At 52.1% G+C, this 23,823-nt stretch overlaps 1 protein-coding gene across 1 annotated transcript in view; it reads left to right on the forward strand.

Moving 5' to 3' along the window:
• Positions 1-21,103, forward strand: part of ADAMTS3 (ADAM metallopeptidase with thrombospondin type 1 motif 3) — a gene marked incomplete at its 5' end in the record, with an annotated part of 96,908 nt that extends 75,805 nt beyond the window's left edge. Inside the window, 17 exons of the mRNA XM_082482759.1 lie at positions 1,967-2,050; positions 2,924-3,080; positions 3,931-4,036; positions 4,934-5,077; positions 6,808-6,940; positions 7,415-7,528; positions 8,153-8,298; positions 8,410-8,585; positions 8,996-9,129; positions 9,665-9,788; positions 13,468-13,548; positions 14,331-14,494; positions 15,093-15,258; positions 15,489-15,621; positions 15,867-16,074; positions 16,194-16,311; positions 20,147-21,103. Of these exons, the coding sequence (XP_082338885.1) occupies positions 1,967-2,050; positions 2,924-3,080; positions 3,931-4,036; positions 4,934-5,077; positions 6,808-6,940; positions 7,415-7,528; positions 8,153-8,298; positions 8,410-8,585; positions 8,996-9,129; positions 9,665-9,788; positions 13,468-13,548; positions 14,331-14,494; positions 15,093-15,258; positions 15,489-15,621; positions 15,867-16,074; positions 16,194-16,311; positions 20,147-20,715 (2,757 nt within the window). The 3' untranslated portion in view covers positions 20,716-21,103. The remainder of the gene's footprint in view (positions 1-1,966; positions 2,051-2,923; positions 3,081-3,930; positions 4,037-4,933; positions 5,078-6,807; positions 6,941-7,414; positions 7,529-8,152; positions 8,299-8,409; positions 8,586-8,995; positions 9,130-9,664; positions 9,789-13,467; positions 13,549-14,330; positions 14,495-15,092; positions 15,259-15,488; positions 15,622-15,866; positions 16,075-16,193; positions 16,312-20,146) is intronic.
• Between the last annotated feature and the right edge of the window lie 2,720 nt (positions 21,104-23,823).

A 23,823-nucleotide genomic window follows, 5' to 3' on the forward strand; every position in this document is an offset into this window, starting at 1 on the left:
CCGGACAACTCAGAATGACCTTTCTCCCTGAGGGAAAGGAGGAATTTCTGTTTAGCCTGACTTAAAAAAAAAAAAAAAAAAAAGAACCCCAACCTCTAAATCCTGCTCAAATATACCGGCCTCTGAACAGTGGTATTTATTTTTCACCAATTACCCATAACATAATATTTATTTTGTTTTTAGGGCAATGAGAAAGTTCATTGATGATCTGCAGATGTTTTAGCCCTCTAATTTACACTCTGGTGGCAGCACATTTCTCACCTTCCCGGACACAAGGAAGGTCCTCAAGAAGAACATTTTTTGGCCCATCTGCCTAATTCTGGGGTTTTTTTTAACATCACTTCCACAAATACTCTCTTTAGTACAAAAGTGACCCCATAATTCTAATTTATCGCTAAAAGGTAGGGCAGCAGTATTAGTTGCTTCTAAAAAAAAAAAATTCTTAGAAACGAAAAACCACTGTGAAATATTCCAGTTGTTGGGCGAGCGGTGGAACTGCAGCGTTGGCTCCGGATTTGTGTCTCGTGGCTGAGCTCGCCGGTGGGACACGAGCCCCCGTACGCGTGGGTGAGAAAGGAGACGCGCTCGTGCCTTCTGTGTGATCAGTAATTTGCCTGTTATTTCTAATCAACTGCTTATTTTCACAAAAATTCCACATACGTCATTTCTTTGAGGTCTTTGTTGCGTTGTAAGTGTTGCCGGGAAGTGTCAAACAGGGCCAAAATTTATTGGGGCATTAGAACTAACAGAGGGAGCGACCATCTAACCTCTATGTCCTTTGGCACTGGGGCTAAAAACGCTTGAATCCAAATTCTGCCTTTAAACGATGTGTAGAGATCTCGTCGGAGACCTCCGCAGACCTCATTAGGGGCGAAGCCGTGGGCTGGTTTATGAGGACTCCGGTGGGCTTTGAAGTTTGCTCTTCCCTGGATGTTTTCTGCAGTGCTTGAGGAGTGAACCTCGAAAGGTCTCGCGAGGTTGTCTTCCCGATGGGTGTTTTCTCGCGCCAGCAGTCGTTTTTAGCGTAGCGAGTCTTCCCAAAGCGCGTAAACGTTACGTTTGAATTACGTGATTAATTTTTTTTTAACGGAACACGCTGACTTGCAGAAATTAAGTATATTTGGAGATGTCGTTACCCTGTGAGGCACACTGCAGCGTCGATGTGTCTGGCAGCGCTGTTGACTTTAAAACTTTCGGATGAAAATCTCCAAAGCATTTCTGGGATTTGGAAACCCTTTGCCCGTTAATTTTAAGAGCAATTTAGAGTCAAGAGCGCTATTCCCATCTTTAAAGCTAAAGACGTGCCTACACGTGTGCGGAAACGGAGCCTCGTGGTTCCGGTCATTGTCTCAATATTGTGCCTTCCCAACCCAGAGCTTCCGCAGGCACAAATGGCTTTAAGGCAAATCCTCGAGTGTTTTGCGAGGACAAACCTATGCTGAAGTTAAGGGCGCGTTTCCTTGAGTGAGAGCTACCGGCGGCAGAATCTCTTCCAAAATGAACAAAAATCTGCTCGCTCGCTCTCCCCGCTAAAATACTCATCCCACGTGTTTAAACTGATGGAAGCGAGACCAACGGTGGAGGAAACAGATGGGACCCGAACGTGGAATTGATGCGCGGTGAGAGTGGCCAGATGGCGCAGCGGAGGAGGCCACGTGGGATAGATGGATGGTGATGGGTTTATCTGTTGTTAAAGCAAACTCTATCTGCTTTTAAATCCCCCGGTGAACTCTGACACATTGCTATAACCTTGCTATAACCTCGTTTCCCTCGAGGTGTTTGTCAAGGGAGTGAAATTAAGCGTTCAGGTATGTGGTGACGGGAAGCGTAGTCTGCGTTTCCCATGGCATGGAAATGGTTTGGGACCCAAACCCTCTTTTGAGAAGACCGTGGTGGTATAAGCACTTGAAAGAACATATACGTGGCCTTGGAAGTTCCCTTTTTAATTTTTCCTTTTCTTCCTCAGGTGAATGAGATTTACCACGATGAGTCCCTGGGTGTGCACATAAACGTTGTGCTGGTCCGAATGATCATGTTGGGGTACGCGAAGGTAAGCCAGCCTCCGGGCCGCTTCTCCGCCTTCAGCTGCTTTGTAATTACAGCCCCTGTGAATCACGTGAAGGGCTGTGGAAAGAGAAGTCTCCCGAACACCTAGTTCCACACAACAGTAACATTGATTTTGCCGCTAAAATACACTCGGAGAGCTTTGAAACAAGTGCTTGTTAAATTGTTCGGGATGAGAGGAGAGCAGTAATGCCCTTGAGGGGTTGGTAAAGATCACATCTCTTCCACTTAACCCAGACATAGAGTTTGGGCAACTCAAAAGACCGGTTTGATGTTTGTTGTGCAATTAAATTGACTGAGCTTGTAGGCACGAGCTGTAGCGAACATCTCATGGAACCAGATATTTAATCAGTGTTCCTCAGTACACTTCTACTGGCGCTACAGTGTTTTGCAGCAGTTGAGGCGTTGTCCCCTATGTGTGGGTGTTATTCCCTTCCTCCGCACAGGCTGTGTGTGTCACCACACGCTCGTTCATCTCACCTGAGTCGCGCTGTGGTCCGGCACTCCAGAATGTAAGCAAGTTCCGGCAAAAGAAATAAAAAATGTCCTTATTCAAAGCATCAGGTTGTGTGTTCCTCCGGCACGTTACAGGCTATACACAGAAAGGCAGTTATTTTCATAGATGAGGTCAACACTCGTTAAAATGTCTTCAAAAAAACCCCGAAAAGATGAACTATTACGCATGCGTGGTCACTGTTAATATATACACTTTCTTTTCCCGTAGGGAAGAAGGCTGTCGTGGGTGGTAGGGTATTAGGAGGAGAGAAATGGGGACCTGGTTGGTGCTCCAAGAAAACCCCGAGTGGTCTGCGTTTCCCGCCTTTAGGAGCTCCGGGGGTCTAACGTGTTGCTCTTTCAGTCCATCAGCTTGATTGAAAGGGGGAATCCCTCGAGAAGCTTGGAGAACGTTTGCCGCTGGGCGTATCAGCAGCAGAAGTCGGACCCCAATCACTCCGAGCACCACGATCATGCCATCTTCTTAACCAGGCAAGATTTTGGGCCTGCTGGTATGCAAGGTAATGCAGCTGACCCGGAGCGAAACTCTCTGGCCTTGGTGTTCCTCGGCTAGCGTCTGCCAGAAAAGAGGAAAATTTGAGAATTGCGTTGTTGGGTGATGCCGAGACAACAAGCGACGTAGGCCTTTCTTCGGCGAATAGCGAAGGAAGCGCTCAGTTTTGTAGACGCGTTGAAACGTGGTCCTGTTGGGGAAAGCACAGACGCTCATCGTAACGTTCAGTCCCCGTTCGGGCTTTAGAAAAGTAACTGTAGTGGGAAGTAAATTCCCAAAGTGTGATTGATGCCAGTGCGGGTCGATAAGGGTCTGGGTGAGACGGTGCTTTGGCTGTCCAGCTGGAGACGTCATGGAGGTTTGTGTTTGGTACCTCCAGGCTCCCTTCGCCTTTCGGGGGGAGATCGGGGTCTGAGTTCTCCTTCAGGTCTGGGCTGGCGTCCCTGGAGCGAGACTGGCGAGGGTGAGATGTTAGGCGGACTTCCCTGTGGTCAGAAAGATTTCTAGCTGTTCCTGAGGAGAAGACGTGCAATGTGCACCGGGCAGTACGGGGATGAAGGTACTTACATGAACACGTGCAAAAAATCCCCGCCTACAGCTCTGCCTTTTAACTGCACGGGGATCTTGTGCCTTTTGGGGGATAAAAGCGTAAGTGCGAAGTGACACAGATGTCTGTGGCATGGATCCCACTATGTCAGAGTCGTGTTTGACAGCGATTGCAAAGACGGAGGGAAAATTGGCAGTCAAAAGAAAATAACCCTAGGTTCTTCTCAGCTAGTAGGTTTCTTGGGGGGGGGGGGGTGTCATTTAAAACAAGTGTAATGGGTAAAAGAATCAGCCGTGATTTCTCTCAATAGGATATGCTCCTGTTACTGGCATGTGTCACCCGGTCCGGAGCTGTACGCTCAACCACGAGGATGGGTTTTCGTCGGCTTTCGTTGTTGCTCATGAAACCGGTCACGTGTAAGTCTGACTTTTACAATTGGATTACCAACAACGTACAGTGCTGCCTCTCCCGCTTGCTTCAGGGGGCTTAATTTGAATGGCGATACGAAACCTCTGCCCATTTTATTTCCATCCCCTTGGAATGCATCCGTGGTCTAAGCAATGAAGAGAGAAGAGGGGGAACTTGTTTGAAGAGGTCGATAAAACCTGGAAGGCGCCGGCAGTGGACAGTAGCTTCTCAAGCGTCCTTAACTCCTTTCTCCTCACGGACTGGGAGTGCTGATTGGTTAGATTGGGCACCTCTTCAAGGGTGGTAACGTGGGAGTAACGGATTAAGCAAGGATCTGTGTTAGCTGTCTGGGTGAATTCATGTCAGGCGCCGAGGAGCTGATTTTCGTCTTCCTGAAGTAGCACAGGCTCCTTGTTCATCTCACTGGGAGGAATGGAGCCCAGCTGGAGGCGACCAGGTCGCTTGCTATTGAGCTGTACGCGGTGCACACTTGGAGATGTCGTGTGCTAACCACGTTAGCTCTCTGGGGATGCAACCCGATAAGTACGTTAGCTCTGTGTTTAAATAGGTGCTTTTGACAAATGACTACACAGACACGAACAATTCGATGTCTGAATGAGTAGAGTTGTTGTTTTCCTTTATCCGAAGCATAAGAAGTCGTCATCATCTAGTCCGTTCCTGGTGTTAACAAATAAAACAAACTATAAATGAAAGAGTAGTCAGAGAGTCCTTATGTTGCGGCATCAGAGAAGATCAGTTGGAAATGCAGGTGGTATCTGTAGAATGCAAAGAACAGTTTAACTTTGCGCGATTACACGTGCGTGAGAAACTTGTTTTCTTTACAGTTGTTTTACCAGTGGAAGAGGGGAAACTGCCTGAGCTCTGATGCCGATTCTTTATTCCAGGCTGGGAATGGAGCACGACGGGCAAGGGAACCGATGTGGGGATGAGACGGCCATGGGGAGCGTTATGGCTCCCTTGGTGCAGGCTGCCTTTCATCGGTACCACTGGTCCAGATGCAGCGGCCAAGAACTCAAAAGATACATACAGTAAGGACCTGTCAGCCCTCAGCGGTGGTCGTTTTGCGAAAGGAAAGAGAATCCTTTGCAGTTCCTGGGACGCGGGGCCGGTGCGCTGCCCTCCGCGAGACAGCGGAGAGGAGAGGAGAGGTGATCCCGGCGTGAAGGGGCAGCACAAGTGTCAGAAACGGGACCCTTGACCGGGGAAGCCCTTTTTTATGACCGCAACGGTCCTGGAGCCTCAGAGGTACTGAGGAATGGGATCCTCCGGGGTGGCCTGCCCTCTGCTTCCAAACGGGGCTTCAGCCTTCGGAGGCGTCCCAGTAGGCTGCTCCGTGCTTCAGGGCGGCAGCAGCGAGACACCACTGTCTCCACCTCTGACCTCTTCCATAGTCCTTTTTTTTCCCCCTTCAAATCTATATTAGAAAAGCTCTAAACCAGGGATGGTGCTTCCTGCGCTCACAGCCCGTCGCATCCTCTGGGGAGCGCAGCAGGAGTCTCTCTGGTAGACCTGATGTCAGGCGGCTGGTGTTTTCCCAAGGTTTTTGGTTTCTCCGGGAGTTACGCTGTGAAACTGGCAGGAGGAAGCCCTAAAGTCAGCAAAGGAACTAGCAAAAGTTGTGGAAGAGAGAAGGCGGCACGCGTGCGCGTGTCTGAAGTAGGGGGAAAAGGGGAACAGATCTCTACCCTGTTGGCTGTCGTCCCCCTCCTTGTACGTTCCTCTTCACCCAATTCCTACTGAGGCTTCCTTGCGCTAGGACGAGGGGTGATGGCTTTGAACTAAAAGAGGGAAGATCTAGACTGGATATAAGGAAGAAATATTTGATGCTGAGGGTGCTGAGACAGTGGCCCGGGTTGCCCAGAGAGGTGGTGGATGTCCCATCCCTGGAAACATTCCAGGTCAGGTTGGACAGGGCTTTGAGCAACCCGGTCTAGTTGAAGATGTCCCAGATGGCCTTTAAAGGTCCCTTCCCACCCAAACCATTCCATGATTCTGTGATTCTATGATTCCTTTTCCATTACATTTTGCCCGTCAAAACGGACTGAGTGGAAACTTCATGAGTTGACCCACATCTCCTACAGAAGAAAACCCATTTGTAACATAAAGCATAAAATAGTAATTGATGGGGAACTTAGAGCTTAGAGTGAAGCTGCCCAGCGCAGGAGGAGCAGCCCACCAGTAAGACATCCGCGTTAAGTAGGAATGAGCAGAAAGCCAGCCTTATCCTTGCCCTTTGCCTAGGCAGGGCTTCGTGCCTGACGTACAGTAGGTGTCGGGTAGGAACGCCTCTTCTCAGACTTCTCTCCTCTTTCGAAGCACCACAAAGTCAGTGGAAAGACCCTCTGTGACCACAGGGGGCTTTGTGTTGGGCCCTGTGTCGGCGCCAGGTCGAACCCTTTGGCGCTGAGAGTGTAGGAGGGTTTATTTTCCACCTCTGGTGACGGGAGGGAAAAGGGCAAATTCCACCTGTATCGTTGGGGCAGGGAAGGGCTGGGGATGCCTCTCGGCGGTCTCCAGCAAACGCCAGGATTTTGCTGGAGGATCTGCCCATCCAGTGCTCCGTCATGTTGCGCTGGGCAAGGTTCCTACAAGAAGGGACCGTCTGCGCTTTGGGGAGTGATAACTATGTAAACAGGAAGAAAAGAGGTTGGGGAAAAGGAGTATGGCCTTCCTAAGAATAAGTACTTCCATCTTGCTGATGAAAAAAAAAAAAATTACTACATCTCCTCATGATGTTTTTCTGTATTTCTTTCCACAGCTCTTACGACTGTCTGCTTGACGACCCTTTCGAACACGACTGGCCCAAGCTTCCCGAACTGCCAGGCATCAATTACTCCATGGACGAACAGTGCCGCTTTGATTTTGGCGTTGGCTATAAGATGTGCACCGCGGTATGTCCGAGGCGGGCGTCGCAAAGACAAACGGTCCTTCAGCACGCTGGTGTCTGCCCTTATTTAAGAGCCACAATATATGCGTTTTCTCCTAATGGAAGAGCAGTTAATGGAGTAGTTTAAACAGATCTATAAAGAGGAGAGCGATATTTAAGGGCGAAACACGTTTGGTTTAATGGTCAAGTGGACGGCAGCACAGCCCACATGACGCAGACTTGTGGTAGTGATCCCAAAGAAGAAGGGAAAAAAAAAACCTCATTTTCCTCCCATTTCTGGGTGTCTCCTCTTTTCCTCTTCTCACCGGCGCAGGGCTGGGGGATGCAGGGAACAAGCACTGCCCTTTTCTATCTGAAGATGCTGTACTTAGTGGCAACCGTGTGTGTGAGACGAATTGACTTGATGGGTTAAATCCTTATCTGAAAAGTATTAATAATCTAATGTTGAGTTTCATCTCATAAACATTCCATATTTCAGTTCCGAACCTTTGACCCATGCAAGCAGCTGTGGTGCAGCCATCCGGATAACCCCTATTTCTGTAAGACGAAGAAAGGACCTCCACTCGATGGGACGGAATGTGCCCCTGGAAAAGTGAGTATTGCCTTTTCGCTGTGTTTGAATTGAAAAAAACCCAAACCCGCAGTTGCGTTGATTTGGGTTGAAGGGGCCAAAGGAGAAGAGGGAATGGCGCGGCATCCCCCGGGTGGAGCCAGAGGAAGGGACAAGAGGGAGCTGTGCTTTCCCACTGGGATATTCTGTGACCGGTTGGAGCTTGGCCATAGTACCCAGGAAATTTTGGACGCAGACCCCCCCCAGTTGAGGTGTAACCCATTCTGGAGGTGCCACCCATTCTCAGCCTCTTCTGGGGCCTTTTTGTAATGTTTTTTTGGATTCTTGTCTCATCTGCAAAGTGCCCATAAAGCTTCTTTAGGAATCCAGGGCAGCAGATAATGCCGTTACTGTAGGACAGCTTCTCAGTGCTTGTGGTCCAGACACCCTGTGGCTAAATGTTTGTGTAGGCTTAGGAGTAGCTCTTTATTTTCCCCTTTAATATCCCCCCTGGTGGGTGTCCTGCTGCTAATTCATTTTTAATTATGAAATTAGCAGCTCAGCCCGTGAGCTCACCTCTGTGTACTTCTCGTTTCACCGCCGTTGTCCCTCTGGTGTGGTGCTTGTGTCTGTTCCCATCTGTTTTCCTCGCCCCATGTCTCCCAGTGGTGCTATAAAGGTCACTGCATGTGGAAGAACGCTAACCAGCTGAAGCAGGATGGCAACTGGGGACCCTGGACCAAATTTGGCTCCTGCTCACGGACCTGCGGAACCGGAGTTCGCTTCCGAACGCGCCAGTGCAACAATCCGATGTAGGTCTTCTGGCTCGGGGGTGCTTCCAGCCAACCTAAGGCAGAAGACAACTCCCCAGATGTAACGTCCCGGCGGGTTGTAGAGCCTCTTGACTGTTCTTCTCTTCACAGGCCCATTAATGGAGGTGAAGACTGTGCTGGTGTCAACTTCGAGTTCCAACTTTGCAATACGGAGGAGTGTCCGAAGCACTTTGAGGACTTCCGAGCGCAGCAGTGTCAGCAGCGCAATTCCCACGTTGAGTACCAGCACAGCAAGCACCACTGGCTGCCGTACGAACACCCGGACGGTGAGTCCTCTCCCTTGTCCTGATTACACGTCGCGGCTGCTGAAAGCATTAACAGTATTTGCCCAATGGCACTACTGGAGAAGTCCTTCGTAGCGGTTTTCCAGCTCTCCTATAGCTCCATTCCGCCTCGGCGTGATGCTGTCAGTCTTCGCCACCCGCGTTAATATCACCCGGTAATTGCCGAGAGGGACAAGGAGAGCTCCAAGCGCACAGACCGGTTCCCGGTTCGCCGCAGGGCGTTGCGGAGTTGCTGGCGTTTCCCCCGCAGGTGTCTCCTGCGGTGCCCTTCACAGGGGCGGTGGAGGAGGTCCATTCAGACACCATTCTCTTCCCTCTAGTGGGATATTTTTCTGCGGCACTTCGGGATTGCTCTTAATTGATGCCGTTCCTTCTCCTCCCTTGCTCCACAGCTAATAAGAGATGTCACCTGTACTGCCAGTCCAGAGAAACCGGGGATGTGGCTTACATGAAACAGCTGGCACACGACGGGACGCGCTGTTCCTACAAAGATCCCTACAGCATCTGCGTCCGTGGGGAATGCGTGGTGAGTGAGAGCTTCCCAAGGGCGCCGTTGAGTTTGGGCCGTGCCGAGTTCCACCGCAGCTCTGGTTAACGTCCCTCAGAATAACTCGGGCGACGGCACAGAGAGAAACTGGGCAGATGTTTCCAATTTAAATACGTGCAGCATCGTATTCCTCCTAATTCCTTGAGATTTAGATTAAATTAGAGCAAGACCTGTTCCGTGGAAACACTCCACTTCTCTTCAACTGATGGTTTCGTTTGGTTTTTCTGTACTTTGTTTCATGTCTGAAAAAAATTGTGTCTGTTTTTCTGTCTTTCCCATCCTTCTTAGTCTTGAAGTACAGCGCACGTAAAGCGAGAATCACGTCCTGTTTTTCCCATGAAAACCATTATCCAGCACCGGATTTGCTGGTAGTTTGTGTTTCAATAAAACGGGTCGGTGTTGGGTGGTAATTTCCTCCCCGCAGGAATCCTGCGGTGGCGTCCCACCACAGCTGAAAGCGCCGACCCGTGACAAAGCCTTCTCTCTCTTTTTGTTTTCGCTCTCCCTTCTGCAGAAGGTGGGTTGCGACAAGGAGATCGGCTCCAAGAAGGTTGAAGACAAGTGTGGCGTCTGCGGCGGGGATAACTCTCACTGCCGAACCGTGAAGGGCACCTTCACCCGCACTCCCAAAAAGCTCGGTAGGAACAGCACGGTCCTGCAGCTGGGGGTGGTTTCTGTTGTCTCTGCTCTTTCTGCGTACTCTTTGCAGACCGCTCAGGAGTGGAACCTCCTTTCGGGTGGCAAAACACAGGTTTTAAGCCAACGTGAAAGAACAGTTGAGTTCCCGGTAGCGAAATGCCCTCTGTAAAAGAGTGACTATTTCCGTCCTTTGGAGGACCTGTTGGGAGAAGGTTTGGTCAGTCCCCTGTACGGCGGAATACTCCCCGTGCGGAGCACGTGTGGTTCTGCTCTGTAAACGCCGAAGCGCGGCCAGACGGGGTGAGCGATGAGCCGGGGGGACACTGAGTTTGGCCAAACAGAAACGAACCGTTCTTCTTCCCAGCGGAATGCAGCAGAAACCGAGGTGCTTTCCTGCCCCGGTTTTTCCTCCTGTTAAAGATGAAGCTTTTCCCAAGTTTTTGCCTCTCGAACTCAGAGTTGTAAATGGAAATCTGAATTTCCATGTATATGAAATGGATCCTCATGTCAAATTGGGGTTTTCTGATGCTTTCTCACCAATTAGAGCCCTTCAGGCAAATAAACCAATTAGAAACAAATTCAGCTGAATTCTGAACCAAATATAAAAATGTTTTGGCAGGAATCCTCATTTCACGTAGCCTTTAAGTGGTGGGACTGAGATGCGGTGGAACATCTGAGAGCGTTTTGCTCCCTCAGAACTAAATGACCTGTTTAAATTAGAGGGGGGAAAAAAAAAAAGGTAGAATCGTGATTCCACGAAATTGTCAGACTGCGCTCTGGGGTAGTTTGCAACGCGTTTCCCACCAGTGATGATGCAGGATCCCCTTGGATTGCCTCAGAAATTCCTCTTCTGGCAGTTGTTTGTTAAGCCGGGGCGGTGTTATCTCGTACGTTTTGCTGCGACTGTTTTTGTGCTTTGGGCAGTTATTTCAGGAATATCTCTCTGATAGAACGGAGTGTTTTGAGACAGAGCAGAGACAGGCGGCGGGACAGATAACGCGAATGTCTGCGCGAAGGCTTCAGAGGCTGTTAATTGCTGGCGTGAAGCGAGCTTTACTGCAGCATTAATAATGCAGTTTGGACAGCGAGCAGCCAAACTAAACTGGGACAGAGATGTGCGACTGGGAATAAAATACATAGGATATCGGGCTGAAAATACTTATTAATTGTTGCAAAGCAACGGGAAAGGTTTACTGATGGTAATTGTCAAATTGCGGTCGAGAGCCTTGCTGAAAGGGGTGGTTCCCCGGGGGCTGATGGATTGGACATGGGATAATGCAAGAATCACTCAAATTTGGGGAGTAACGCGCTTAAGACTGTAACTTGAGCCTCGTATATAATAATGTGTGTTTCTGGAGGTGGCAGCTACTGCGCTTTTCTGGAACAAAAGAAAAAAAGTAATCAGCAGAAAAGAGTGCTCGTCCTTCTGAGAGCATTTCTGATTTTTCTTCCCCGAGAAAATTATTGGGATTTGGGGGACGGAGAGGACAGTCACGTCCCCGCTCTGGTTCCAGTGCCATAAGCGCTGTCTGCGCCGAGTCTGGTTTCCGCTGTGCCTCCCCGGGGTGTGCAGCGCCGAGCGCGCAGCCGCAGCCCGCCGTTTGGCTCGCTCCCCGCGAGACTCACGGGGCCAACGAGAGCCCAAAATACCCGACTGACCCCCCCCCACACACACACACCCTTCTGGCTCAGCCTTTGTGCCGGTGGGCCACCGAGAGCCACGGCGTTGCCTGCGGGGTGCCGGCGTGCCGTGGCGCGTTGGCGCGGTATTTGCCGTGCGCGGACAGCGGGACACGGTGGGGGGACAGACAGCGCGCGGAGGCGGTGCGGGGAAGATGCTGTTCATCGGCCGCTTATTTGCCATCGGTTACGGAAGCGATAGGAGCGTTTATTGCGTTACCGTTGGCTTTGGCAACCTCGTCATTAAAAAGACTACTTGACCTCTTCCAACAGGAAAACATTTAAGCAAGAGGTGCCAAAAAGAATTCAAGTTTCTGGAGAACGAAACCTGCGAGTATCCAGCTTAAAATCACCCACCTGAACGTCCGCTGCTCTGACTTTCATTGACTATCCACGTTTGCTGGACGTGTCTAATGCTGCGTTAAATGCATCTGAAGGGGTAAAGTGATTTACGCTTTCCGCTCGCGGAGACCGTCTGGCTGACAAAGGTAGTCAATGAAACGCCCAGAGGTGGCTCCCGTCGCACTAATTACAGGCGTTCTATTTAAGGGAAGAGCGGGGGAGCGCTGGCGTTGCCCCCAGGAGCTCGCGGCGTTTCCCTTTCTGAAAGAAAGGAGTCTAAAACTACGCTGGGTAAGTCTCAAGGGCTTGCAGAGAGAGGGGCATCCACGGCCACGCCGCAGTTCTCGCTGCAGTTCCCCCCTCCGTAGGGACGTCGGCCGATAACGCCAAATCGGGCAAAAGCTTTATGTTTCGTATGCTCCAGAGACGATCCGTGGGAAGATTGGCGAATGCTGTTTGCGCCGTCGCTCGTCAGCCCAGACCGTGATTTCACGTACCCCCAGCTCTTCTTTCCCTCCCCTTAGGTTTTCCGAGGAGCTGTGGCATTTCGGGCGCACGACAAACTGCCGATGGCGTTCCTTAGTCCCGGGGGGAAACACAATTACCGAAACGCTACGTCTCGTGTTTGCCGTGCCCAAATAACCAAAGTCCTGTCAGGTCTGCGCTGCTCCTGCGGCAGGGCTGGGTGCCCCGGGCAGACTGCACGGCAGAGGACAACCAGAGAGGAACTAACTCAGCCCTTAAAAGAAGGGATCTGCAGAGATTTATCCTGATGAAATCTGCAGTTGTTAAAGAGGCTAAAATAATGTTACAATAATGGAAACCTGAAAATAGCGTGCGCTCAGAGTGCTTACGGTGCTCTTGATCAAAACTGGATGGAGAAGTGCCTGTTGGGAGGTCCCTAGGAGGGATTTTAGTCTTCCTAATGACAGTACTTAATGTCACGCTAATTACCTGTGGTTTGGACTGATCAATAATCGAAATTTCAAATAAGAACCACTTTCCTGGGGAACGGCTTTTTACTTTTAGCTGTGGAGGGTTGAATTCAGCCCCATCACCTGTGCAGCAGCAGTCTAACCGATGCGTTTATACATTCCCAGTTGCAAATAGTTTACGGTTAGTTGTAAACAGGTTAACTTCCATCCAAAGACCCCTTTGCTGGTGCGCAGCCACAGCGCGCTCTGCGCCGCACCCACCGTTCTCCGGTCCCGGCTGTCTCGCGAGTGAGCAGACACGCTTCAGGCGTTGACAGTCTCACGTGGCAGTGAGCGACCTCAGGTCTCCCAGCCTGGCTGGTGAGCGGTGGGGAAACAAAGGATGAGGCGGACGCGTGGGTTTCCCCCTGGTGTGCCGAGGAACACGGGAAACAGAGTTTTGCCCGAATTGTGGGTCGATGTGGCCGCTAGCAGTGTAGCCCATCGAGTGACAGATTTGTAACTGGTTTCTCTCCTCTCCCTGAGAGAGGAAAAACCCACGGAGGTCCCGTCAAACACGTTACAAACTATTTGCTCAGTTCCCTTCTGCGCCGGCGTCTCGGCGGGCGATGGGTGCGCTCCTCTGCAAGCAGCAGCTGGATCACGGCGTGCGCTCCTAACCGTGCCTCTCCCTTCTTCTTTCCATCCCCGCTCTCTCCGCTGACTGCTACACGTGCCAAAGGGTACCTTAAGATGTTTGACATCCCTCCGGGTGCTCGACATGTGTTTATCCAAGAAGACGAGGCCTCTCCTCACTTTCTTGGTAAGTGTTTCTCTCCCCAGGTTTGGCTTTGAGGCGTAGCGAGAAGCACGGGGCAGTGGTGCGCGAGAGCCTGAGAAACGAGGTAACCCGATTGAGGGGCGCGGGGTCAATGCCCGCGTTCAGAACCGCACGTTAAGGACCGAGTCCTACAGCAGCAGCTCAGCAAACGAGTAGTTACTGCTGGTTTGACTTCTTCCGAATATTGAGCTCAGCCTAATTTGCATGTTTACTAACAGCAGAGCGTCATCGCTCACCCTGACATGGGCGCTGCCGGGGGAAAACTGTGCATTCTGTTATGTGAACTAAAGTCGGTATCGTTAAGTATTCTTCTTTGCTGCATTGTTGTAAGCAACAGCTTTTCTTAATGAAAGAAGGTTGGGGAACTTGTGATGTATTTGCAGTGCATTTAATTTTGTTTTGGCTCTCCGTGTTTTGGCTTTTGCGGTCCGAGAGCTTCGTGTTGGCCCAAGCACGGCCTGATAGGAGCTTTCAGAGCAGCACAGCTTTGCTTTGGCAGCAAGCGGCTCCACGGCGCTGCTCCCTCGGCACCGCGGAGCTCCTGCCTTTGCGTTACTGTCATCGCAGGGACTTGGAGGGTTTTGGCATAGCGTTTTTTTTGAGGTGGGCTCGGAGGGCCTTGCTCTGAGCCGGCGCGTCGGGAGCCCTTGGCGGGGCGCTGGGTTCCTTTGCCTGCGGTATCTCCTGCCCAGCGTGCCGTAAGCCACCGCGGGTGCTGACGGTAGGACGGGAGGCACGACTGCCGCTGTTTTCAATCCCTTTAGCAATTAAGAACCAGGCGACGGGACACTACATTCTGAACGGGAAAGGGGAGGAGGCCAGATCCCGGTCTTTCATCGATCTCGGCGTGGAGTGGGAGTACAACATGGAAGACGACATAGAGACTCTCCACACAGAGGGGCCCTTGCACGACGCGGTGGTTGTGCTGGTAGGTTCCGTCTCACGGCAGTGGGAACATGGTGGGTCTGTCTTGGATGGAGAGCGCGTGCCCCGCGTGGAGCTCATGCTGAGATAAAACCCCGCCGTGTGACGCCGCGTGGAAAGACGCGTGCCGAGGAGACGGCTGGTGGCCTGAAGCCCTCTTCTCACTGGCTGTTCCCCTCTCTTGCACACTGCTGCTTCTTCACGCAGCGGTGATGTGTCCGTCAGAAGCCCCATATTGCGTTGTGGGACATCAGCGGGACACTCTCAGTGGACCCAAGAAGGGCATTGCGTGTCAAACCACGTCCGAGACCAGCCCGGCTCTTGAGCCAAGGACGTGGTGTGGCCACACCATCCCTTCCTCCTCGATGATGGTGTCCTACTTGGCCAGCTTAGAAGGCTGGCCGAGAAATGTGTCTCATTTTACATGGCTCCATGTTGATCGCACTGTTGTTAGTTCTAACCGTGAAGACACAAACCCATTATTTTGTCCCCAGCGAGGTAACTAGCAGTTTCCATGCTTCCCCGCTGAGCCAGGCCTTGGTTTCCTTGCAAAAAATCATAGCTCTGGTTTTGTACCACTGTTGACGTTTGGTTCTTAATAGATCATTCCTCGGGAGAACGACACAAGATCCAGCCTGACTTACAAATACATCATTCACGAGGATTCCGTACCGACGATCAACAGCAACAATGTCCTACAGGAAGAAATCGATACTTTTGAGTGGGCGTTGAAGAGTTGGTCGCAGTGCTCCAAACCCTGCGGTGGAGGTAAACGGGTGATGTGGCACCTTCTGGTGATGAATGACAAATCACCAACAGTGGGAAAGGGAAAGGAAAAGGAAAGGGTGGGGGGAGTGAGCGCTTCAGAAATCTCAGCCTCCCTTTTTAAACCCTTCGTAACTATCTGTCGTGTAAAAGCGGTTACGAGGCCGTAAAACTCTTACTCAGCATTTCTAAGGAGGACCTGTTTTGCCTGATTCTTCTGCAACGTTTCCCAGGGTTCCAGTACACCAAATACGGGTGCCGCCGGAAAAGCGACAACAAAATGGTTCATCGCAGCTTCTGTGAAGGCAGCAAAAAGCCAAAGCCCATCCGCAGAATGTGCAACCTTCAGGAATGCACGCAGCCGCTGTGAGTGTGTCTCCCCAGAAGGGACCGGTGGGAGTTAACCCAGCCCCGTCCGGTAGGATGCCGACAGCTTTCTAGGCTGCCGTTCCCGTGTTACGGATGGTTTTTCTATGTGCGTAAGAATAGTTAATGATCTTATGGAGCAGTTTCATCACAAAAATGTCGCGTGCGAAGGGCTGCCCGACCCGGCAGCCGTGTGGATGAGAGGTAAACGCTGCGATGGTCTCTTACTCCTCTTTCCTTCCCAGCTGGGCAGCGGACGAGTGGGAATACTGCACAAAAACCTGTGGGAATTCGGGCTACCAGCTGCGTACGGTGCGCTGCGTGCAGCCCCTTCCCGACGGCGCCAACCGCTCCGTCCATTCCAAGTACTGCAGCGGAGATCGCCCGGAGAGCCGCAGGTCCTGCAACCGAGTCCCCTGCCCGGCACAGTGGAAACCGGGACCCTGGTCTGAGGTGGGCACGCGGCCGTCGGCAGCCCCTCCACCCCCCTTGGCCGACATCTCGCGCCTCCCCAAACCTGCTCGTTGCCGGGAAAGCCGAAGGTGCTGAGTTGTCTCCTGTCTGTTTGCCAGTGCTCGGTGACCTGCGGGGAGGGCACGGAGACCCGGCAGATCACGTGCCGTGCCGGCGACCGCTGCGAGGGAGAAAAGCCCGAATCGGTGCGGGTGTGTAAACTCGCTCCCTGTGACGGTAAGAAAAACCTTTATTGAGGTCTAAACAGCAGCGAAACTTTCTGGGAGGGTTCTGGGCTAAAGGTATGTAAAGGTATTACACCGTCAGGCGACAGCCGCGCGCCACCGGCCGTCTCTGGCACGCCAGAAAATACACCCCAGATGGGAAATTCTCCCGCTTTTTGCCGGCTAAAGGCGCCCCGTTGTTGAGCGCCGCGCATCGTTGGTGTCGTAGCGCCGGGGCGTCGCTGGTAAACGCGCTGAAATAGGGGGTTGAGGCGCGGTAGCCCAAGTGGCGTTGGCAAAAATGGGTGGGGAGAGGTGAAGGTCAAGCCCAAGTCAGCCCTGCTGGACACCTCCAAACCCCGGGGTGAGTCGTACGAGCCTGCCAACGAATAAAAAATAACAATAAAATGGAACCCCCGAGCATCAATAAGGTTCCTGAGAACGTCGTTACATTGTTCTCATGGGACTTTTGGAACAGAGTCTTAAGCTGTTTATGAGCACAAAGCCTTTCTGCCTTCGGGTCCCTGACTCAGGACGGTTTGGGGTTTCTTTGCTGTTTAAATCCCTTGCGGCACTCCTTCCGCTGCGATCCCTGGCTGGGAGAAAAAATGGAGTGCGAGTTCTTGGAAGGCGCAGTGTGTTTTCCCGCAGAGTGTATCAGTGTGGGAGCGGTGTCGCCTTTTGCTCTTCTTTATCTTCTGCCGGTGAAAGGACTCGGGGCAGAACGCCATTCTGGGAGCAGTGCAGGGTCCTAAACCGGTGTACCCACTGGGTGGGAGCAAATCACTGCCTGTGACTCTCTAAGCACGGACGAGGTTTAAAGTCCCGTTTTTCACTGGCCATGAAAATATTTCCAAAACTGGAAGAGATGAGGGCTACGCCTCCGCAAAACTATTCCAACAGTTCTTTAAGCATCACCGTAAGGAATCTGTACTCGAAGCATCCGTCGGGATTGCCTTGAATAGCCCGTGTTAAATTCCTGCCTTCCGGCATGGAGCAGTGCGCAGTCCTGTTTCTCCCCGGGAGAGTGCCGCATCTCTCCGGCCGTAAGTGATGCTCAGAGCCGAGTGCCGCTGACCTGTACTCCCCGGGATCCGCTCCCGTGGGATGTCAGCCATCGGTGGCCTCGTACAGGCGGCCCTTTACGGATGGCAGGTGAATCCCGCGGGTCCATGCTGCGGGTTTAGGTTTCGGGGTGCTCAATACGCGCCCCGTCTCGCACACCCCAGCGAGCGAAGGCGCTCCGTGGTGGGACAGGGCTGCGAAACCCCACGGACGTTTCCCAAAAAGCCGGCAACGCGGCGCCACAGCTCTTAGAAACACTCAAAACATGAGCCCGTGTCAGGTGGTTTTGAGAAAGGATTTCCTGCCGAAATGCAAGATTGCGGAGAGTTTAATCTTAATGGAGTTTTAAATGTCGGTCCCTAAATCCCCCCGCTTTGAGCGAGATGTCCCAGCGGGATGCTGTCGGCGAGCGGTGTCCTTAGAGGTACAGCGCTGCCTTCTGTGAGAGCTGTGTCTGCTCTCAAGTCTGATGTGAAAATTGCATTCCAGTCGCTCCGCCTGGTCCAGATTCCCCAGGGAGCGATACGCTTTCTCCTGTCTTCTGCTCTCAGCTGCCGGGAAGCGAGTAACAAAGTGTGAGAAGGAGAATTTGTACCGTGACCATCAGCGGAAGGATGCCAGCACTGACACGCTGACTAGGAGATGGTTGACTAGGGTGTGCAGAATTCACCTAAAAAGTAAAAAAAAGGGATTCTGTGAGTATACAGCTCCGAGACCGAACCTGCGGAAAGTAGTCAAGTACAAAACCAAATCTTTGCACCATCACTTGAGTCGCGGAATCCAAACCGTCACAAACCCACGTCGCAGAAATGAACCACGAGAGAAAAAGATGCGTTGTCGCTGTGGGAAGGCAAAAATAATTGTTCAGTACTTTTTTTTTCGGTTTGTCACTTCAGGTGATACCGTTTGCTCCGAGTTACACACCGACATAAATCACAGCGTGTTAACAAGACGACTGCCGTAAATTTCCAGACCGAGTGCCTTCATTGACACGGCAGCATAAAGATTGCCCTCTGTCTGGTGCACAGATTTGTGTTTCAGTATCAGCTTTTGTAGTTTAGATGAAGTATAAGTACAGCCCGTGAGTTTCCCATGCTGAATTCCCGCTGGAAATAGTCTCGTAGTGCCTTCACAGAGCCCGTACGTTCCCGGTCTGTGCTGAGGGTCCCTGTGGGTCCCCGTGGGAAGGTCATCACCCCTCTTTGCCTACAGAGGCGTTGGCTTTAGAACCGCAAGATGCTCCTCCGGCTCCTGTTGACCCTGCCGCAGGGCTGGACCAGGTGACCTTCCCGCCTTGCTCTGGTGGTGGTCGTGCTGCCGAGGCACACGGCATTCCAAACCGCACAGTGTAAATGAGCGGTGGGACGAGTTAGAGACAGGGAGGAGAACAACGAGGAAGTATTACATCTCCTCGTTTTACAATCTGCAAATAACGCGGCTCATTTCATAGGATTGTTTTGGTTGGAAGAGATCTTTAAGTCCATTAAGTCCAACCATCAACCCAACACTGCCACGTTACCACTGAACCACGTCCCTCAGCACCACGGCTACACGTCTTTTAGATACCTCCCGGGATGGCAACTCCACCCCGTCCCTGGGCAGCCCGTGCCAGGGTTTGACAACCCTTTTGGGGAAGAAATTCTGCCTAATCTCCAGCCTAAAACTCCGCATGCCCTGAGCCAGCCTCCCGTTGTCTTCTGCGCCTTGGACCCAGCTCTGCTCAGACACTGGGAATTTGGCTTTTTCTGTGAAACGAGAGTGAGGTTTTCAAACTCACGGTCCCGTACAGAACACCAGACTACCCGGGGAGCTCCTGCCGTGACAGTCAGGGCAACAGAAACCCTCAGCAGTGCCGCCTGCTCCTGAGCGTTACACGCTCTCCGTGTTTGTCCCTGTCCTGGTAACAGCAGAATTTGGGACGTCACCTTTGAGCTCATGGGGTGGTCTGAAGGAGCCAAGTGCAGATGTGCCCTTAGATGATGATCAAATCCTTATTCTCCTGCTGGCTTCTCGCGCTGCTGCTTTCCTCTCTCCCCGTTGTGTCCAACCTGACCACGGCGTCTCTGTTTGTTCCACAAACACCCAGCAAACGCTCAAAGGAACGCTGACGTTTTGGGGATCTCTCGTAGCTCTTTGACCTCTTTAAGATCTTTTCCCTGACTGAAGGGAACGCCACACACTTGCCTTCAAGGCATCTCCCGTCTGACCTGTCTGTTAAAAGCTTTCCACCGCTTCTGCAGTTACGGTTGGGTCGCTGAGACTTCATCCCAACAAAACGTCATCCAACTATAACATTTTCTTTTAAGACATCATAAAAAAGGCGTCTTTGAGAGGTATTGCTTGGGATTTGGTTTCTTTCAGGGAAGATTTCATTGGGTTTAATGCCGTTGCTAGGTGGCGCCCTCAGGCTGGAAGCGAAGGTGACTTGGGGTGGGCCGGGCGACGCCTGGCCTGGGTTGTGGGAGCCGTGGTAGGTGGGCACTGGAAACTGCTGTCTGCGGCCCTCCGCAAACACACCGCGCCTTTGCACAGCTCTTGGCTGGTGGTGCGCAGCGGAGCTGACGTCGTCAAAGTGACCGCCCGTTCCTTTGGGTCCCGGGTAGGGTTATTTTTTCGGGTGGCGGTGAGCCCTGTCGGGGGATGGAGCATCTCCGGTTGCTTGTTCAGAGCGGCCCGTCGTTTGCGGAACAGGGGCAGAACGCTGTCGGTGCCCACCTAAACGCTCTCCGGGCATTTCGGTGCTCTTCACTCGCTTTACCGTCGGCGTTCCGTTTGTTTTGCAGATGAGCCCTGCGCGGGAGACAAATCTATCTTCTGCCAGATGGAAGTGCTGGCGCGGTACTGTTCCATCCCCGGCTACAAGAAGCTGTGCTGCGAGTCCTGCAGCAAGCGCAGCAGCACCCTCCCGCCGCCCTTCCTCACCCCGGCGGCTGCGACCGCCCAGGGCGTGATGTTTGATGGGAGCGACCTGCCCGGGGCTCGGATGGTGCCAACTCCTGTCGCGCCCCGCTACGCACAGTTCCCGCCGGGGAGAAGTTCTCTGGGCGGGCTGCCTTTTGCAGAAGAGGACGCCCAGGCGGACGTCTCCCCGTCCAACGCCAAGCCCAAAGGGGCCGAGTTCCCACGGTGGAGAGCTCCTCAGGCGAGGAAGACTTCTCGGCTGTTGGCTTTGCTGCACCAGTCCCCGGCCAACAGCAGCAGTCTCGGTCCCCGCAGCGCCCTTGTCCCTCTGGTGCCAGCTTCTAACACCACGGCGGGTGCTCCTTCTCCATGGAGAAGCTCAAGGAAGGGCGAGAAGCGCGTTGAGAAGAGATGGCCTTCGAGGTCCTCTGCTGTGGAGAGACGGAGGTGAACGCCTCGTGGAGGACAGCCCTTGAAAGAGGCTTTGTTTGGCGCTTTGGGTTTGATTTCCTCCCTTCTGGACGCGATGGCGCACGCTGCTTCCCAGGAGCGGGGCGCTGCAGGTCGTCAACTCCTTCTCCTTGTAAATACGACGAACGAGAAGTGCTGGTTCACTTTGCAGTTGCTCCCGTCCTCCTCCCGTAGGGCGTTATCCGGCTCGCTTGAACGCCCCGGGGGAAAGCACCAAAGAACGTTCCCGGCGGTGAGCAGAAGTTGCTGAGGGCATCGGTCACGCTCGAGTACCGAAAAGCGGCCCTGACCTCAGCGCTCGCCTCAGTCTTTTTGGGTTTAAGCACTCACACCTAGACAACGCCCCACGACCAGAGGTACCAAACCGTTTACGCTACGCAAAATACCTGTGCGACGGAGCAACTGAATCCCCGAGACTCGTTTTGCTAATTTATCTCTAGAGACCCATATTGTATGAGCGCGATTGCAGCTGTTGTGTAAATACTGTATATTGCAGAAAGTCAGTGTTACTGTGCAGAGCGTTGTGCTGTCGGACAACTGTTTCCCTCTGTGGGGCTCCGGACGATGGCTCGGTGCCCGCCGTCGGGCGCTGCCTTACGTACATCCCCGGAGTTGGTTTGCGTAAAGCAGCGCTGTCACTAAAGGAGGAGTTCCACTGTCATATGACATCCGCTGACACGAGGAAAGGGGTTGGGGTTTGTTGGGAGTACCGGCTGTATAGCTGTGGCAGGATTTAAAATAGATTAATTTCTTTTTCTTTTTTTTTTTTTTTTTTGCCCTCCTGTGAGCATTGGTGTAAAGGTGAGAGAGATATTTATTGTTTTCGGCACGGTTCACCTCAAAACCTCCACACCCACAGTGCATCTGACTGCAATAACGTACCCGTAACTGATGTCCAGAACCATCTTGTTCACAGTCCGCCCCGTCGCACTCTCTCCCGCGTGTTGCTGTAAAGTACTTGTATATAGGATGGAGAACTAAAGATATTTATTAAAAGTGCATTTCTGGATAGTATTTTGTGTACTAAATATTTACACGGAGGGCAGTTGACTCTTCTTTTTGCCAAGGTCAAATAGAGGGATGTAATTAGAGACCTGTACATGCGACGTCATACGGATAGGACAGAAATTGAAGCCAACTAAACTACTGTAGAGAAATTGTTGATCTTATTCTGGGGAAAGAAAAAAAAAAAAAAAAAAAGAAATAAAGTCATATGATGTTTTTTTTTATTACAGGCATCTTTAATTTCTAAGCAGGTTATTAAAGTCTCACGTGCAATTTTTGCTTCCCCGTAAAAAGCCCTCCCCATCGGCCCGTTTACCAGAACCAGCGCATACGTCCCTCTAAAATGCCCGAAAGTAGATGAGGACCCCCAAGGTGAGATCCTGGAAACACCTGTAGCGATGACGCGGAATCACCAGGAAGAAACATGGGTGAAAGTGGTTGTTCAGAAGACTTTGAAAGTAAATGGGAACGTGGGTGGGATAATCCCCTCGGGGGCAGTACGGGGTCAGGCGGCGCCTCTGGCGTGGCGCCGCGCGGCGTCCGACCCGCTGCCGGATGGACTCCACACCCCTCGAGAACCGCTGCCACCTTTCTGCGAGGCTTTGGAAGGGCCGAGAAATCCGTACGGAACACAGACGGTACAGACGACCCCTGAGCCTCAAACAGACAAATGGGGGGGGTGGGGTGGGGTGTGTGTTTCTGTAAAATTCCCCCCAAAAGTCCAACTCTTTTTTCCGTACACACAAATCGGGGCTGTAGATAATCCCGGTGCGGTTTCTCTCCTACCAGGCGGATTTCTCTTTCTCTCAAGTGTACACTACTGACACCGTTTGTTGTATTGGGAACACGTAGCAATAAAGTCTTTCCCGTGACAAGTCTCTGGTTTGATCCACGCGGGAGGCTCCCCTCTTTCTTACCCTTTTTAGTTTTTTGTCCTCCGCAAAACCCCAATTTTTAAGTTTCGTCCTTAAATCAAGACAAAAACAAAGGGCCGTTTCCATCCCGGGCGTGACGTTGACCATCTTGGGGGGGGAGGGGGAAGAAAAAAAAGTTGGTTTGACTAAAATCCTTGCTGTTGAGAGGCAGCGGTCCCGCTCTTCCCGTGGGAGAGGGCGGGTTGCGGAGCCACGGGGGGGAAAGGACGGAGTTGCGTTTGCAGCGGCGCAGAGAGTCGCTGGGGTGGGGGTGAGGGTCCGGGGAGCAGCTCCACGTCCCGTCCTGGGCTTGGCCGTGGGAGAAGGCATCTCGACGGGATTCCGTGCCACTCCAGCCACGGGCGGCTGCTCTCCCCAACCTCACCGAGAAACGCTTTCGGGGCTGACGAGAAGGTTTCGGGTCCAATAAGCGAAAAGAAAACCATCTCGCCTGTGCCGCGCGCGGAGCCCCGGGGAGCAGCGGGCTTTGCCAGCGCTATTTTGGTGTTCGGTCTGCCATTACCCATTTTAATGCTAAATGATGTGTTAAAAAAAAAAAAACAACAAAACACCACCGAACAAACCGAAGTCAAACCAGAGAAGTAGCGCCGAGAGGCCAAAAATTCAGTTTTTAACTCTATAAAACTCTCTTTTTAACTCTTTCTTTGAGAGAGGCGTCTTTGCAGAGACAGTTTGAGCCCGTCGGCACCGGAATTGCAATTAAGGCAGATTCCAGCGGCTCTCACCGCTGCCTTAGGAAGATGCCCACCATCTGTATGCAAAATACATTAAGTCCTTTTCCAGTTTTTCAAATGCACAAGAGGGAGTTTTTGCTTTTAGTTCCAGGAACTTGTCACGCTGGAGAAGATTTTCTGCAAATTAAAAATAAATTAAAAAAAAAAAAAAAAAAAAACGAAGGAGGGGAGGGGGGTTATTTGCATGTTCTTTTTTGCCCGCTGGTTTTTCAGCCCGGCCCAGACAGCAGACGTCAACCCCGGGGGACAGATGACCCGGGGGGGTGTCCCTGGGTGCTGCAGACCAGCGCAGCCGGGGAAGAACTGGAACTGGGATGGTGGGACACTGCCGGAGGAGAGGGGACCAGGAAGGGTCCTCCCCCTCCCTCGGTGTTAACGTTACAGGGTTATGCCATTGCTTTTGGGTACAACGCA

This window comes from Vanellus vanellus (assembly GCF_965231255.1).
Source record: "Vanellus vanellus genome assembly, chromosome: 4".
NCBI classification, from domain to species: domain Eukaryota; kingdom Metazoa; phylum Chordata; class Aves; order Charadriiformes; family Charadriidae; genus Vanellus; species Vanellus vanellus.